At 49.5% G+C, this 15322-nt stretch overlaps 3 protein-coding genes across 5 annotated transcripts; 2 read left to right on the top strand and 1 right to left on the bottom strand.

Moving 5' to 3' along the window:
* Positions 1–3034: 3034 nt before the first annotated feature.
* Positions 3035–4835, top strand: LOC114437284 (elastase-1). The gene is made up of 6 exons (XM_028407891.1): positions 3035–3198; positions 3296–3405; positions 3487–3581; positions 3670–3950; positions 4408–4571; positions 4656–4835. Exons 1-6 carry the CDS (start codon positions 3066–3068, stop codon positions 4833–4835), a joined length of 963 nt encoding a protein of 320 aa, XP_028263692.1. The 5' UTR covers positions 3035–3065.
* Positions 4836–4941: 106 nt separating this feature from the next.
* On the bottom strand, positions 4942–7203 carry timm23a (translocase of inner mitochondrial membrane 23 homolog a (yeast)). Its single transcript, XM_028407890.1, has 7 exons — positions 6838–7203; positions 6687–6745; positions 6525–6618; positions 6358–6442; positions 6005–6063; positions 5819–5929; positions 4942–5725 (listed from the first exon to the last, which is right to left on the bottom strand). Exons 1-7 carry the CDS (start codon positions 6944–6946, stop codon positions 5598–5600), a joined length of 645 nt encoding a protein of 214 aa, XP_028263691.1. The 5' UTR covers positions 6947–7203; the 3' UTR covers positions 4942–5597.
* A 1516-nt stretch (positions 7204–8719) lies between these two features.
* rac3b (Rac family small GTPase 3b) lies at positions 8720–14489 on the top strand. Of its 3 annotated transcripts, XR_003670895.1 has the most exons (7): positions 8753–8919; positions 10473–10544; positions 10796–10913; positions 11166–11228; positions 11721–11880; positions 12269–12486; positions 14114–14489. XR_003670895.1 is itself a non-coding variant. In XM_028407736.1 (6 exons), the coding sequence occupies exons 1-6, from the start codon at positions 8885–8887 to the stop codon at positions 12397–12399; spliced, it is 579 nt and encodes a 192-aa protein (XP_028263537.1). In that variant the 5' UTR covers positions 8720–8884; the 3' UTR covers positions 12400–14489. The 3 variants fall into 3 exon arrangements, 2 of the variants coding, with proteins under 2 accessions (XP_028263537.1, XP_028263538.1); XM_028407736.1 differs by having other exon boundaries at positions 8720–8919; positions 12269–14489; XM_028407737.1 differs by having other exon boundaries at positions 11721–11890; positions 12269–14489.
* Positions 14490–15322: the final 833 nt, after the last annotated feature.

Here is a 15322-nt window from a genome sequence, read left to right as displayed (position 1 = left end):
AGCCCCCATTTTTTCCCTCTCTAAGAGCTCCATGGATGTTGTCATGGCAACCGATCCACCTCACAAGCGTGACCCAGCTTGGACCAGACTGGACCTGCGGCGCAGCTCCAGCACCAACACGCACTGCAGGCAGAATGCTGTGACGCTGCAGCAGCTGCACCCAACCTTGTTTCAACCTGTCAGCACCACCCAGCTGTCCCTCACAGCCCAGACCGAGGACCCGCTCAACCCGCCGGCGCTCACGGAGCGCTGGATTTCCAGCATGCAGCGGTGGAGCGGCTGCAGCGGCAGCACGCACAGCCGCAGCAGCACTCCAGAGACGGTTGTGTGGAGAGGAGGATCCTCTCGCCCCTGCAGTTTCAGCCAGGAGACCCCTTGTTGTGCTGCACCAGACTCTCCGATGTCCAAACTAATGTCTCCACTGACCACGCCCTCCCCGTTAGTCTCCCCACTCAACACGCCTCCTTTACCACCAACACACCCAGCCCTCAGGGCACATGAGCCTGTAGACCTGTGTGAACCCTTGTCCCTGCAGAGCACCCCCTCAGCGCTGCCTCAGTCCACCTCGCTTGATCTCCTGCAGCCCACAGATGATGAGATCTTCCTGGAGAACAACGTGCTTTCGTTTCAGTTCCCGTCCCCGATCCCGTCCTCTGTTAGCCTCACAGGAGGGTCTTCAGATCCAGGATGCCTTGCTGACGAAGTGGCAGAGAGGAAGCCCAGCGAAGGGAGCCCAGTCCAGACGTTTAGCTTCCCGACACCTAGTTCTCCTCCAGAAGAGTCCAGACGAGGCGCCCCGGTCTGCCCTCTTGAGTTGCCTTGGCAACCGGAGCAAAGCTTCCCGGGCCGAGTTTGGCAGACGCCACTTGTTTCTTCTCTGAGTGACTCACAGCTGGGCCAGTGCTGCAGATGCAACCTGAGCGCCAGGGAGTGCGTGGCAAAGACCCCCTTAATGCAGGAGTCCAGGGAGCAGGCCACAATGACCTCACGGCTGGACATGGTGGACACAGCTGTGCAGACGGTCTCTCCTGTCGGCTCTAGCTGGGACATCAAGAAAAACCCATCCAACATGGAATCTCATTCTCTTCTGGGCTCGCCGCCCGGATCCAGGCTGAACCTGAAGTCCTCAGTGGGGTCCAGTTCCAACCTGGTGTCACCGTCTTCCAGCATGTTTCCAGTGAGCAGCGACGAAGAAGAGGAGAAACAAGTGGACGACCCGACCGGCGACACCCCCGCACATGATCCGGACAGGCGGAGGTCCTGTCTGAAGATCCAGGTGGATGAAAAAGACCAGATGGGGAGGAGAAGCAGCATGAAGCAGGTGCAGTGGGACGAGGACGGGATGACGTGGGAGGTCCACGGAGCCGTGATGGACCCCCAGGTGCTGAGCACAACCATACAGAAACACCTGGAGATCCAGAACAGCCCGAAACCGCCGAGACATTCCTCAAAGAAGAAGAAAGCCCCAAAACCACCAGTTCCACAAAAGACCAAAGCTGCTGAAAGTAGTCCACCGGTGAGGACCGTAGCAGGCAAGGTGGAGGTGGAGCCGGAGGAGGACAGAGGCAAGGAGGTGGAGCAGGAGGAAGGCGACAAAAAAGCTGAGACTCCTAAGAGAAGAAGCAGAGCAGAGGGGGACGAGGAAGAGGGCAATGAGGTGTACGGAGAGGAAGGCCTACCGAAGTCTCCGTCACGTGGCAGCGGACAGATCAGGAAGAAGAGTGTGATCAGGCTGAGGAGGCCTGGGTGGTGCGGGAGCTCCAGGAAGGCAGACGACTGATGATCGAGTCCTCCGTCTCTGCTCGCCGGTCTAGACTTTCCTTTAAGGATCCGTTTAGTCACAACAAGATGCATCTCATGTATTTATTAGGCTTTCACCAAACCAGGAAGTCTGTTAATCTGTTCATTTAGAAGGTCATAAAGCACATGTTGGGGTTTTGTTGTTTTGGTTTTGGTTGTGATGATGAAAAATAAATGTGTTTTGAGATAATTGTACTTTTTCCTTTTGAACTACAAGAAAAAAAAATCGTTGTTAGACAACAGTCGGTCTGAAAATGAGAGAGAAGATCAACAGGCACAGTATTTATTTTATAACAGAGTCCAGGACGTGACAGGATGTGAACCTCGTTCAGAAACACCCCCTGCAGAAAAACACACGAGCAAGGTGTGTGTGTGTGTAAACTTGGTGAACCACACTGAGTTCTGTTGGACCATTCAGGCGCTGCCATTCAGATGAGCGGGCACATTCTCTGTCATTCACCGCAGTGAAAAAGCTCACTAGTGGCTTCCACTGCAGGTATTGTTGTCATATTTCCACACACGTGTGTGCAGAGAGGAGGCAGGAGGGGTTCGCTCTTTATTTATTTATTTATGTCCTGTTTTATTCCCACAATTTAACAGATTTAACCACATAAATATACTTGTTATAAACATCACAGACACTTTGACTTATAATCAGAGGCAAAAAGCTAATGCTATGCTAACTACACCAACTTCAACTTGTTCGGGTTCCTATTTAGCCACTTGTTAGCATCAAAAAACCCACAGATGAGGAGCAGAAAGTGCTAACGTGCTAACACGCTAACATATTTGTGGATTTTCTGGCGCAGTTTCAGCAGCAAAATCTACTTTTAAATAAATTTCATTTAATCATGCAGCGTAGCATTTTAGCATCTTAGCATCACCCATGACTCCCGGTGTGTTTGAAGTGGAGCCTTAGAGGTCAGCTCTGGGTCACTGTGTCAGTGTTTGTTTGTTTGTGCAGCGTGCCGTATGTTGTGATGTTTGTTTGTTTGTGTACGGCGCTGTACGTTGTGATGTTTGTGTACAGTGTGGTGCAGCCTTTGTGGACGAACTATAGGTGTGTGTGAAAGTGCTGATTTTTCTCAGCTGCAGTGGAAACTCAAAGCTGCAGGAGAACTATCCAGCGCTCGGCTTTGTTGTGACCCGGCTCATTGTTCCTGTGTGTGTGCGCCGTGTGTACCTGTGCTCGTACATCTGCGTGTGTTTGCTGCCTGGTATAAAAGGCGTGGGATGTGCGCCGGCCGGTGATTCTGTGGAAGACGATGGCTGCACCGGGACCTCCTCCTCTGCTCCTTCTTCTGTCTCTGCCGCTGCTGTTGAGCAAGGCGTTCCTGCCCGCCGCCGCATACACACTCACGCCTGGACGGCAGCCTCAGCACAAGATCCTGCACCTGGGTGAGGGCGCACACACACACACACACACCTACCCACACACCTTTGGGACAAACCATTAGACAGCGTGTGTTCACATGTGATGGTTTTCTCCTCTTAGACTGGCCCAAGGACTGTGGCATGGCTCACTTCAAGCCCAACATGGCGGAGAGGATCGTGTCTGGGAACGAGGCCAGACCACACTCCTGGCCCTGGCAGGTCTCTCTGCAGGTAAACTGGTCTCCACACAGCTTGTCACATGACCAAACATTCAGTGAGTGTTTGGAGTTAAAGTGTGTGTGTCGCTCACAGGTTCGTCCAAGAGGAAGTAAACACTACATCCATGTCTGTGGGGGAACTCTCATCCACAAGAACTGGGTCCTCACTGCAGCTCACTGCTTCCAGAAGTACGACACACATCAGCTGTCTGTATTTTAAAGGCGCGCACACACAGAGCCGTCACATTACAAACCGCTTTTTCTTTCCCGCCCTCAGAGGTAAAGCCGAGGATGCTGGGAGCTGGAGGATTGTCCTGGGGAAGCACCAGCTGAGGCGCTCAGAAACCGCAGAAAGGATCTTCCCCGTCAAGAGGATCTACCGGCACGAGAACTTCCGCTATCCCGCCCACAGCGAGCTGGACTACGACATCGCCCTGGTCAAAGCCGGCACAGACATCCTACCTTCAAACTTTATTCGCTACGCCTGCCTGCCGCGCAAGCAGACCGGCCTCAAACCGGGACACTACTGCTGGGTCACAGGCTGGGGAGACACCCGGGGTGAGTGGAGTGAGGGGTGAGGGGTGTATAAAAGACATGTTAGCAGCTCTGAGCTAAACGCTAACACCAAGAAGAAAACTGAATATCCTGCATCTCTGCATTTTCACAAACTGTCAGCAGGGGGCAGTGATGATCTACAATTAAAGCCCGATTCATGGCGTCTGTTCAGTGTGTACACAGAGTGAAGGATTATGGGAACTTGCAGGGACGAAGTTTTAAACAATTAAAGAAAACGATGATGAAGCTGTAACATTATAGCTCGAGCCTAGCATAGCATGTGGCTACTATGAACAAACCCAGCCATAAAAAGTTAGTAGCAACGGTTAAAAATAAGAAGTGTTACCACAAAGGTCAAAGGTTAAACGATTATATTATCATGAACTTTTGGTAGTGGTGAAACTCGTGGCCTCTGGTTAAAGCAGGAATATGAATCCAGAGTCACTTTGTCTCGTTTCAGGCGGGAAGGAGAACGTGTCTCTGGCAGAAGCCTTGAACCAAGCTCGTCTTCCCATCATCGACTTCAAGACCTGCCGGCAGAAGAAATTCTGGGGCGACCGTGTCCGAGACTCCATGATCTGTGCCGGGTTCAGAGACACCGAGGACCCTCCTGCTGCGTGTCAGGTAAGCAGCGCCGCCGTGAAGTGGGGAAATGACACCGACGTCCGGCGTCCTCACCCCCCGTTCCCCGTGTGTCTCTGTCCACAGGGCGACTCCGGTGGTCCTCTGCTGTGCCAGGTGGGCTGGGACCGCTGGGAGGTGCACGGTGTGGTGAGCTTCGGCCCCATCGGCTGCACCGTGGAGAACAAGCCCAGCGTGTTCACCCGCACCGTCGCCTACATTCCCTGGATCGAGGCCACACGGATCAGGGACTTCTTCCTGCACTGAGCGCCGCTGACAGCCAACATAAGCTCCGTCACACGTCTCACAGACACGTTCATGTTGTGTGTCATCAACACTGACCTCCACTGTACAATAAAAACTGTTAAAGGCAACATCTCTGTGGACATTTATTATTTATCTTACAGCACGTTTGATGCAGACACACAAACAGGTCTACGGTGATTTCATGTTGAAGATTCGCTTCAATAAATATGAGCAGAACGCCCGTGAAGCCTTTCAGTCCAAAAATAACAAACAGATCAAAGGTCATTGGTCGAAGACTTAAAACGATCACATATCGCATCACCTCTGCCAAACACGGTGCGCTCTGTAGACACATCGCTGCTCTGATCAGTGACAGAAACACCTCAGGGGACTATAGCAAATAAAGGAAGAGGCGTTCGAGGACGGTCTGGATTTCCAGAGGAGTTCAGTCCAGTCTTTTTTCCCCCCCAGAGTCCAACTCCTCCTCCGTGCACTGTGGTTAACCCTCTGAACCCCTGAGCAGGGGTTAAGTCAGCCAAACACTCTGAGTTTTGAGTCCTAATTGCACTGAGGAATGCACTTTTTGTTTAAATTCTTACTGGGTTGTGGTGTTTGGTGGGTTTGGTGTCATATTTGAACCTTCTACCTGGTTCTATTTTCTCTCGTTTGTTCTGCCAGTGATGAGTTTCTGACCCGCCTGCAGGTTCTGGGGTTCAGACAGTTAAAGGGAGCGTCCTCAGGATGTTTGGCCCCATCGTGGGAGAAGCAGCTGTGTGTGAGAGTTCAGTACAGCCGGGGGGAGGAGGAGGAGGAGGAGGAGCCAGTGAGATGGTCCCAGTTGTTGTAAAGAGCGTAGGCACCAGACAAGGCCAAACCGACCAGGCCTCCACGAGCAACGCCCCTTAATCCACCTGCAGAAACAGAGAGAGACGCTTCAGCTGCAGGAAACTGTGATCATTTCACTTTAAGCAGAACAACGTCTGGATCTGAACAAAGACACGTACTGGCAGACTTAAAGAGCATCCCTGTTAGTGTTCCAGCAGCCACTGTGTTGATGTCGTCCTCAGCTCCTCTGGCCTTTTCTATGGCCACGCCGAAGGCACTGTACAGCAAGGCTGCAGAGACAGATGAAGGAGAAGCATTAAACACTGATTTAAATTAGCTTTAATGTTAACATGTTACAGTCTTACCAACAGAGCCCAGGGAGTTGGCCCATGATGCCCCCTGCCTGGTCACCATGTTCAGAATCCTGAGGAAAAGGAAGAAAATATTTAGAGGAGGAACTGATCAGTGCTGTCCGTCTATATAATCCAGGATGTCTGGATTATGTCTGAGAAAAAAATCAAGCATCAGTGTGGATTTAAATCACCCTCACTCAGTGGTCACCATGACCACGGACATGATGACGATAATTAACCCCTTTCTGAAGGTCAAAGATGCCTAATCTCTCACAGTGAAGGAATTGACCCCGTCCTTGTGCACAGAATTTTGGAAAATCGAAAGTCTCTGTTAACCCAGAAGGCTGGACTGAGTAAACACTCACTGTACATTACGTGGCTTGGACCATGCCATGTCTCTGGTTTCCTTCAGGCCCATCCTCAGACCGTTCACGGCTCCGAGAGCAGCTCCTGCGGACACAAAGAGCTGATGATAAATAAAGTCACAGGAAGTACAGGGTCAGGAGGACCTCATGGTCCAGGGTTCACTCACCTGTCATACAGGAGCCGCCGATGGTAAAGAAAGCCAGTTCAAACCTCCCTCTGGTTTTATTGGCTCCTGTGGGCAGAATGAACTCATCTGTGTCCTAAAAGACGACAAAATGTCAGACAGAGACACACAAGTACACACACTTATATTTACAGCAGCTCCTACCTGGATCAGGTAACGAGGGTCAACGTTGAGGTACGGAGACAGAGGACTCATTCCAGTCACTGAAAGCAAACACACGTTTATAAAAGAAACGATACAACTACTGGTAGCATTCAAGCTAGCAAACTAGCGAAACAGATTACATGACACTTACACGGGACTCCGGCCAACTCTGTGTTGGAGTATTCCGGTGCTCCACCTCCAAAGAGACCTCCAAGACTCGATTTCAGTCCCCCCGACCCCTGTGAGTTGTTGTTGTCCATGTCTGTGGAAGACCTGATATGTCAAACCGGAGCCAAGAGGAGCGGAGCTGCTATCCAAGCTAATGTTAGCAGTAGCTAGCTGTTTCGCAAAACTCAAAATTAAAGACGAACTGTTTGACGACGAGCTAATGGATCCACGGACACGGATACACTCCGTGTCTGTCACAGTCGCTGTGGATTTTCACAGAGAACACAGCGGTTTAAAGATGACCGAACCAGCCCCTGACCTCCAGCACCATGCTCTGCCGTAAAGTGACGGCCAGTGCTGCTGAACTGTCGTTACGTCAACATCAGCGGCAATTCACCGTGAAATGTTAAGAAGTACACACACGAATTATACGAATACATTTTTAATCTCATACACTCCTACACGGGTATAATTTATAAATGATAATTGTACCAAAAAAAGTGTTAATATCGTAATTAAAAAAAGAACGATTTTACGACAGCAGTAAAAGTCTGACTGCAGGCAGTGACGTACGATTGCGACGCTTCTGTGGTTAAAACGAGTTAGGCTTTTATTTTGAAGGGCTTTAATATGAGCTCTTATATTACTACTGTTAATTACTTTAAAACAAAACAAACCAGAGTTGGTAGATTATTATTATTATTATTATCTACACCGCCCTCTGGTGGTAGGATTCATGCTAACCACGTTCATCACAGCCTGCTCGTTCTGTTCTGTTCTCTAACCTGCCTCATCACAATATGAGTTAAACTCTCCGTGTCATAACACATAACAGGTTGATTAATAAGTTGATTTAACATCAATTTAAAGTCACCTGGGTCCATGTAACAAAACAGTCAGGCTTTAGTATGAGCTGGACTTTGTGGGACGGCACTGACCTTACCTCCTCCGGCTTCGAGCAGCACACTGACGGTTCTCTTTGCGGTGTTTTATCCTCGCTCGATGAAAGCCACTGGCTTTGTTAGCTCCGTTACTATAGTAACGGTATTGGTATTAGGCGGAGTTTCCTGCTCAGTAAATGTGTGTGTGTGTGTGTGGGGGGGGTCTACACAATAAAGGAGGTTAAAGGATAACCACGTGACTTTAACTTTACAGTGGGGGACATGTGATTATTGTTCACCTGCAGCTGTGTTTTTGAGTTCATAATAAAACACCAGCCTTGGGTTGTGGGTGTTGTTGTCGCCCTGTGCAGCAGATGAGGGCTCAGCGCTGCTGTGCTGGGTGTAGGTGGGGTGGGAATGTATGAGGTCACTCCTTGAAATCGGAGCCAAAGATCCTTAAAAGTCAAGATGGTTCACTCACTGTGAACTCAGTAGCTGCATCCTGTGCACTCAAACAGCACACAACAGATTTATTACGATAACTGCGAATATAATCAACAAATAAACTACAGCACCACAACAAAAGGCGTTTTTAATGAGGTCCACTTGTTAGGTTAGCAACCATCTTCAGCGTGAAAACAAATAATTTTTATTATTTCAGACATCTAATCAAAAATAAAAAGTAAAACTGAGTTCGTGACAGGGAAACCGGAAGTGCTAAAATGCTAACGTGTTTTGGGATTTTAAGGCTCTTCCATCATGTCCCGTGTAACGTATGATTACTGTGTGTTGATCCACGCTGATTAAATGCAGTTTTTGTTTGTAATGTTTCGAAATTTGAATAAAAAAGACTCCCAGTGCTGCAGCAGCCATGCTAGGCTAACTGTAGCAGTGCTAGCGAAGGCGGAAGTAGAAGAGACGAAGCCTCTCGTTCCGTCTCCGACTCCTTTGTCGAGCTCACTGTCCCTTTAAAAAACACTCGGCGTTTTCCGGAGACGTTCGGCACCGCTTGTCATCGACCCCTTTCACTGCGGCTCCATCGCCGAGCGGACTGGCCCGCTGCTCCCATCCGAGACCTCCGCGCAGACTGTCGGATCTCCTCAACCATCAGCGCCGGCTCCCGGAAAGCCTCCTCCAGCACCTGCAGCGATGCAAGCGATCAAATGTGTGGTGGTCGGCGACGGGTAAGAGCGCGAACAGAGCGGGGCCGGGGACGCATTCTCTCAGCCTGTGTGTGATTCAGTGATGCGTCCACTGACGGATGGATGATGGGAGGATGCTATGTAGGAAAAGGGGCTGGGGCTCCTGGGTGTTTTTTTTTCTGTTTTTTTTTTGCTCGCTGCTGCTCGACCGAACTCCCTTCTTCCGAGCTCGGTCTGCTTTTCGGTCGCATCCGATCACACCGAACGTCCTCCCCCCACGGTTCAGTGTGGGAGCCGGAGCGCCTCGAGATGCTATGCGGGAACACCTACACGCCTCGCACAGGCCACTGGAGGCAGGCTGAAGTGCTGATGCACGCTGAGGAATGTGTGGCCCTGTGGCCCAGTGGCAAGCAGGCCCCGCTGCCCCCATTCAGCCTGCTCCTTACTGCATCCACCCAGCTCCAGCTGCATGTGGACCCAGGAACCCATCGCCATTTTAAAATAGCTTAGAAGAGATCAATGACAGCAATTAAAAAAAATACTTAAAGTGAGAAAATGCTGTTTTTTTTCTCAGATATTCCAGACTTTTAAATTCTGGGATTATTAAGTCGGAACTTGATGCTGTGGATGAGCTGATCCTCCTCTACAGCTGAAGATGCTCACACATTGATGATGTCATCGTTGTGGTGAAGCTGTGTGTTTGTTTTGCTGGTGGTTGTGTGTCCAGATGGAGTGTGAGACAGCAGGAACTGAGTTTAGCTGCTTCACTTTCAGGATACAGGACCGGCCTGCTGTCAGACTGTCATGGCTGACGGAGGAGAAGTGTGTGGGGTTAATACTTTGTCAGACTTTCTGGATTTAATCCCAGATTTATGTCTTTTTTTTCCTCTGAATTCTGAATTTTCTTTGTCACCTTCCACTCCCTGACCCTGTTTTTGGGACAAAGCGGTGCAGAATTTAGTCTCTTATAATAACGGATTGTGTCATAACGTCAGAACAGATCAGAACCATGTAAAGGAAGGCGTATAGCTGCAGCTGCATGACACTCTGACATGAGTGTGGCCTTCAGGGGTCTGCACTCCTCTGGTGTGTTTGTGTGTACATGTCTTCCATGTATGAAACGAGACCTCAGAACCTCCCTGACCTCGCATCAGTCACATGACGCTCTCACACTGTGCGTCGCCACCATTTGCTCGCTGAACTGCTCATTACTTCATGCATAAGCACACAGCCAATACTCATCCACGCCACCACCGGCCTGTGCAGCAGGAGGGGGGGGGGGGCTCTGTGCTGAGTGTGTGTGTGTGTGTGTGTGTGTGTGTGTGTGTGTGAGCTGAGGAGAGCAGTGAGACCTTGTGTGAGTGTGTACGGTTGGGTGAGTGTGTGTGTGTGTGTGTGGGGGGGCCTGTTTTGTCCCTAGGCAACATGAATGTAGGCCAGTGTCTGTGTGGCACTGAGTGAAAGGCAGCCTGCTGTACTCTCATACAGTCACACACACACACACTGTACACACACACTCACACACACACTGTACACACACACTCACACACACACTGTACACACGAGTGTAACCTGAATGTGCTCCTCTTCCTCAGGGCTGTGGGTAAGACCTGTCTGCTGATTAGCTACACCACCAATGCCTTCCCCGGAGAGTACATCCCCACTGTGTGAGTAAACCACACACACACACACACACACACACACACACACACACACACACACACACAGTGTGGGGCAAAGGTTTCAGCCGTCAGGATGTTTAACATGGAGGTCTGTGGAGTCTGACTCCAAGCCACATGTTTGTGTCGAACCACGAGCGGTTCGGACCAAGTCAGGAAGAACCGGCAGGTTTGGACACACAGCTGTGATTGGCGCTCCGTGTCTCATCCTGTCTCACCTCCTGTCCTCCTTCCTGCAGCTTTGACAACTACTCTGCCAACGTGATGGTGGACGGGAAACCGGTGAACCTGGGCCTCTGGGACACAGCAGGACAGGAGGACTACGACAGGCTCAGACCACTGTCTTATCCACAGACGGTATTGTAACCCACACACACACACACACACACACTCACAGCACCGGAAGGAACCGACCGATCCGAGCCCGCTAATGCATGAGCTGCTGTTGACATCAGGGTGACGTGGAAATCGAAAAATAATTTGTTCCTAGTCAGTTAAAAAACTGTAAAAACTGGAACTAATCAACCTGTCCAACCAAATCCAAGCCATCAATCACACACACACACACAGATCTCGCTCTCAATAGCCATCTCTCTGGTTCTCCTCCAGGATGTGTTCTTGATATGCTTCTCCCTGGTCAGTCCGGCCTCCTTTGAAAACGTCCGAGCTAAGGTCAGTACGCTGACTGACCTCCTCTGCCCCCCTTTCCCCTTTGTGCCGAGTCTGACCACAAGGAGGCACATCTACGGCTCCGCCTGGCTTCTTTTTTTTTTTCCACACTGCTGCCCCGCTTCAGTCCTCGCCTTAGAACAGTCTGGATTCGGACTGACCCCCCTCGGGGTGGGGGTGCAGTACAGAGAGACGTTGTTGTAAGACGAGGCCTGAACCAGCACGGAGGCTCTGCAGAGGGAGTGTGACGCTCAGCTGTGGTTGGGTCTGCTGAGCATCATGAGATGCTCTCAGAAGGAATCACACGTTTTCAAAGATCCGGCCTCCCGCTGCAGACTCTGAGTGAGGATGTGTTGTTAATGTCACGGTGGACGGCGACGCTCTGCCTCTGTGTCCGGCTAACTGTCCTCTCTCTCCTCTCTCACTGACTCGGCCCTTTGTATATCCATATGTGTGCCTGTGTGTGTGTGACTGTGTGTGCTTGCGGGGGCTTAGTGGTACCCCGAGGTGAGACACCATTGCCCCAACACACCCATCATCCTGGTGGGCACCAAGCTGGACCTGCGAGATGACAAGGACACCATCGAGAGGCTGCGGGACAAGAAGCTGTCCCCGATCACCTACCCGCAGGGCCTGGCCATGGCCCGGGAGATCGGTGAGGCTGTGTGCCACGACGCACACACACACACACACACACACACACACACACACACAGGTTTCAGCGGACAGGGGAGACTCATTATAGCAGATGTTAATCAGTAAGCTTTAAACTTTGGACAGAGCTAGACTTCCTGTCTTTATGCGAAGAACAATGCTGCCATTTTCTTCTTCTTTGGAGTGTGTGTGTGATGAAACATGCCCGGTTACCCTGGAAACGTAAACAACGGGACACTGCAGTCTGTCAAACATTATATTCTGTTTCCAGAACAGCATTGTTGAGCATCAGCAGAAAAATATATGGAAGAAAAAAAAAAGAGATAACGCTATACTTTAGCACAGAGCTGTGTTTTCCCATCATGCCCTTCTTCTTCCCGGTCTCGTAGGTGCGGTAAAGTACCTGGAGTGCTCCGCCCTGACCCAGCGAGGTCTGAAGACGGTATTTGACGAGGCCATCCGAGCCGTGCTCTGCCCTCCGCCTGTGAAGAAGAGGGGGAAGAGGTGCACCATGTTCTGAAGAGGAGCCGCCGCTACGACACTACACTGCATCACCATGAACAACAACCACTACTTCTCTGAGAGGATGAGAGGAGGGTTAGCCAGAGTGAGTGTGCCCTGCTGAGATTGCTTTCTTTATATTGATGTTTTTTCAAACGCGTGTTGGCACCAAGGCCAATATGTAATCTGAGTTTTTTACCATTACTGAACAGGCTCTCTCTGAAAGACACTGACTGTCCAACCACTTTGTACTCATAGTACCGCATCATGTGGCCATGAGGGCTGGTGATGAAGGTTTCTAGAGCTTCATCCATCTCGTCTTTGTCAGCCATGCTTGCTTGAATTAATGCAGTGTTGAATAGATAGAACGTGAACTGTGAATACGCCTTCAGGTCTGAAGTTACCCTCAGCGTCTGATCCAAGACCGACACACACCCTCACATGACACCGAGCCACCTGTCAGCAGGTCGGGGCGGAGACCCGAGGTCACATGACCACACACACCCAGTCACCTGTTAGCAGGTGGGGCGGAGACCCGAGGTCACATGACCACACAGTCAGTTTACAAACACACAGTCAGACAGCCAATGGAAACAACAAACTACCTGGGTGCTGTGAATCGTGTCCGCCTGAAGCTCCGCCCACTCCACACATGCTAAGCTACGTGCAATATGTCATCACGAAAGGACAGGGCGTGTCCGTTTGGCTCAAGATGGCGGCCTTTGTGCGCCATGTCCCATCTTATTGTAGCTGTAAAGGACTCACTGTTAGCTTGTTAGCTTAGAGGCTAGTTTGATTTGTTATTAGACACGGATAAACACCAGTAAATGAGAATGTAGCTTTAAAGTGATCGCAGCTGACTGGCTGTCGTCGTGTTTCTGGTCCTGTCATGTCCACCTGTGAGAACAGCGACGGTGAAGGCTTGTCCTGGACCCGCGGTCTCTCTGAAGTCAAGCATTCATTTTTAAGCTGACAGAATAATTGACAACTTAGTGTCGCATCACGTGGTCTGTGACACACACACACACAGTTGTTGCTGTTGTGCGGTCTTGGTCAGGCGTCTCTGGGTAACTTCATCTAACTGTGAACAGATGAGCATGCCAAACACGGGGGCTGTACAACCTTGCTGCCTGAGTTCTGCCTCTGTGGGTGGAGGAGCTTGCATGGGTCTTAAAATATTCTGTCTTAATTTATCCCATTGTTTAGATCTCGTCTCTGTGTGTGTGACAGTGTGTGTGTGTGCGAGCGTGTGTGTGTGTGTGTGTGTCACAGGCGTGTACATAACTGCTGGCGTGTGTGGTCGAGCATGTGTCGGTGTCCGTGAGACAGCGTTGTTTGACAGTTTGGGGTAGTGCATAAAAGACAGTATTGTTTTAAGCCAAGTTTTTTAGTGTCCAGTTTTTTGGTACTATTTCATATTGTATTGTAGTAATACACACACACACACACAACTTTTCAACAATCTGTGGACATAAAGAAAGAAAAAAGTGACATCTAGTGATGTACAGAATAATCCTTAGAAAAGGAATGCGTTATGAATATCTATCTACATGTACCTGAATATTTAGCTCTTTAAACTAAAACAATTCAAACTAAAGGGATTATAGTCGCTCACGTTGAAGTTAGAAGTGTTGCTAACAGTGTACAAAATAAAGGGGGCCAATCTTTGTGGAGTTTGTCGCCGTGGCAAACGGATTGTCACCTTTATGAAATGCATTTCTGTATGGTTGCAGGCCTGCGGTACCTTCTGTCGCCCTCGTGTGGCTAGCGGCGGCGGTGGCGTGGGGGCGCCGCAGTGCTCCGTCATGCTGTCTTTGGTGGTTGAATCATGTCGTGCGGTCCTGCCTAGCTAAGGTGTCGAAATGTAGCTGAGAAAAAAAAAGCAGCAAAAAATTCTAATACTACTATTGCATGGAAGTTCTCTGGTTATTTGACCCACCGTAATTCTTAGGAGAGGTTGTATGAAATGCATTGGCCATGTATGTATGTAATGTAAGATGACTTGTATACTTGTTCCAACTGTTTGTCTTATTTTTTATTACTTCACATGTCTGTGTGGTGAAATATTTCAATTTTTTGTATACTAAATAAAAATGTATATGTACGCTACTCTACCGTCTGTTACGATTTACTTCTCAGCTACAGATGTGGATCAAGAGCAGGAAAGCTTAATGCTAAGCTAGGCTAACCACGTCTCCAGATCTGCACTTGAACACAGTTTAGGTCATACATGGCATCACAAATTGCTTGATGCTAAGCTAGGCTAACCACATCTCCAGCTCTGCACTTGAACACGCAGTTTAGGTCATATTCAACGTCACAAATTACTTGATGCTAAGCTAGGCTAACCACGTCTCCAGATCTGCACTTGAACACAGTTTAGGTCATACATGGCATCACAAATTGCTTGATGCTAAGCTAGGCTAACCACATCTCCAGCTCTGCACTTGAACACGCAGTTTAGGTCATATTCAACGTCACAAATTACTTGATGCTAAGCTAGGCTAACCACGTCTCCAGATCTGCACTTGAACACAGTTTAGGTCATACATGGCATCACAAATTGCTTGATGCTAAGCTAGGCTAACCACATCTCCAGCTCTGCACTTGAACATGCAGTTTAGGTCATATTCAACGTCACAAATTACTTGATGCTAAGCTAGGCTAACCACGTCTCCAGATCTGCACTTGAACACAGTTTAGGTCATACATGGCATCACAAATTGCTTGATGCTAAGCTAGGCTAACCACATTTCCAGCTCTGCACTTGAACACGCAGTTTAACTACTCAATGCTAAGCTAGGCTATCTTCATGTCTAGCTCTGCACACAGACCAACAGATTAGGGCACACTCAGCTTCTCAAAGTTGTTGATGCTACGCTAGGATCACTAGATTTTTAATTCTGCACCTGATGTTACTGTATGCTAAGCTACGCTAACCA

This window comes from Parambassis ranga, chromosome 6 (genome assembly GCF_900634625.1).
Source record: "Parambassis ranga chromosome 6, fParRan2.1, whole genome shotgun sequence".
Classification (NCBI taxonomy): domain Eukaryota; kingdom Metazoa; phylum Chordata; class Actinopteri; family Ambassidae; genus Parambassis; species Parambassis ranga.
This window is presented reverse-complemented; position numbering and strand designations above follow the sequence as displayed.

Bases quoted from the DNA above. Each gene is read 5' to 3' on its own strand.
- timm23a (XM_028407890.1), bottom strand. From the start codon at position 6,946: ATGGACAACAACAACTCACAGGGGTCGGGGGGACTGAAATCGAGTCTT. The intron at 6,443-6,524 runs GTGAGTGAACCC...TTGTGTCCGCAG, and splicing joins CGGCGGCTCCTGTATGACAG to GAGCTGCTCTCGGAGCCGTG. The intron at 6,064-6,357 runs GTGAGTGTTTAC...CCTTTTCCTCAG, and splicing joins TCCAAGCCACGTAATGTACA to GATTCTGAACATGGTGACCA.
- rac3b (XM_028407736.1), top strand. From the start codon at position 8,885: ATGCAAGCGATCAAATGTGTGGTGGTCGGCGACGG. The intron at 8,920-10,472 runs GTAAGAGCGCGA...CCTCTTCCTCAG, and splicing joins TGTGTGGTGGTCGGCGACGG to GGCTGTGGGTAAGACCTGTC. The intron at 10,545-10,795 runs GTGAGTAAACCA...TCCTTCCTGCAG, and splicing joins GGAGAGTACATCCCCACTGT to CTTTGACAACTACTCTGCCA.
- LOC114437284 (XM_028407891.1), top strand. From the start codon at position 3,066: ATGGCTGCACCGGGACCTCCTCCTCTGCTCCTTCTTCTGTCTCTGCCG. The intron at 3,951-4,407 runs GTGAGTGGAGTG...GTCTCGTTTCAG, and splicing joins AGGCTGGGGAGACACCCGGG to GCGGGAAGGAGAACGTGTCT. The intron at 4,572-4,655 runs GTAAGCAGCGCC...CTCTGTCCACAG, and splicing joins ACCCTCCTGCTGCGTGTCAG to GGCGACTCCGGTGGTCCTCT.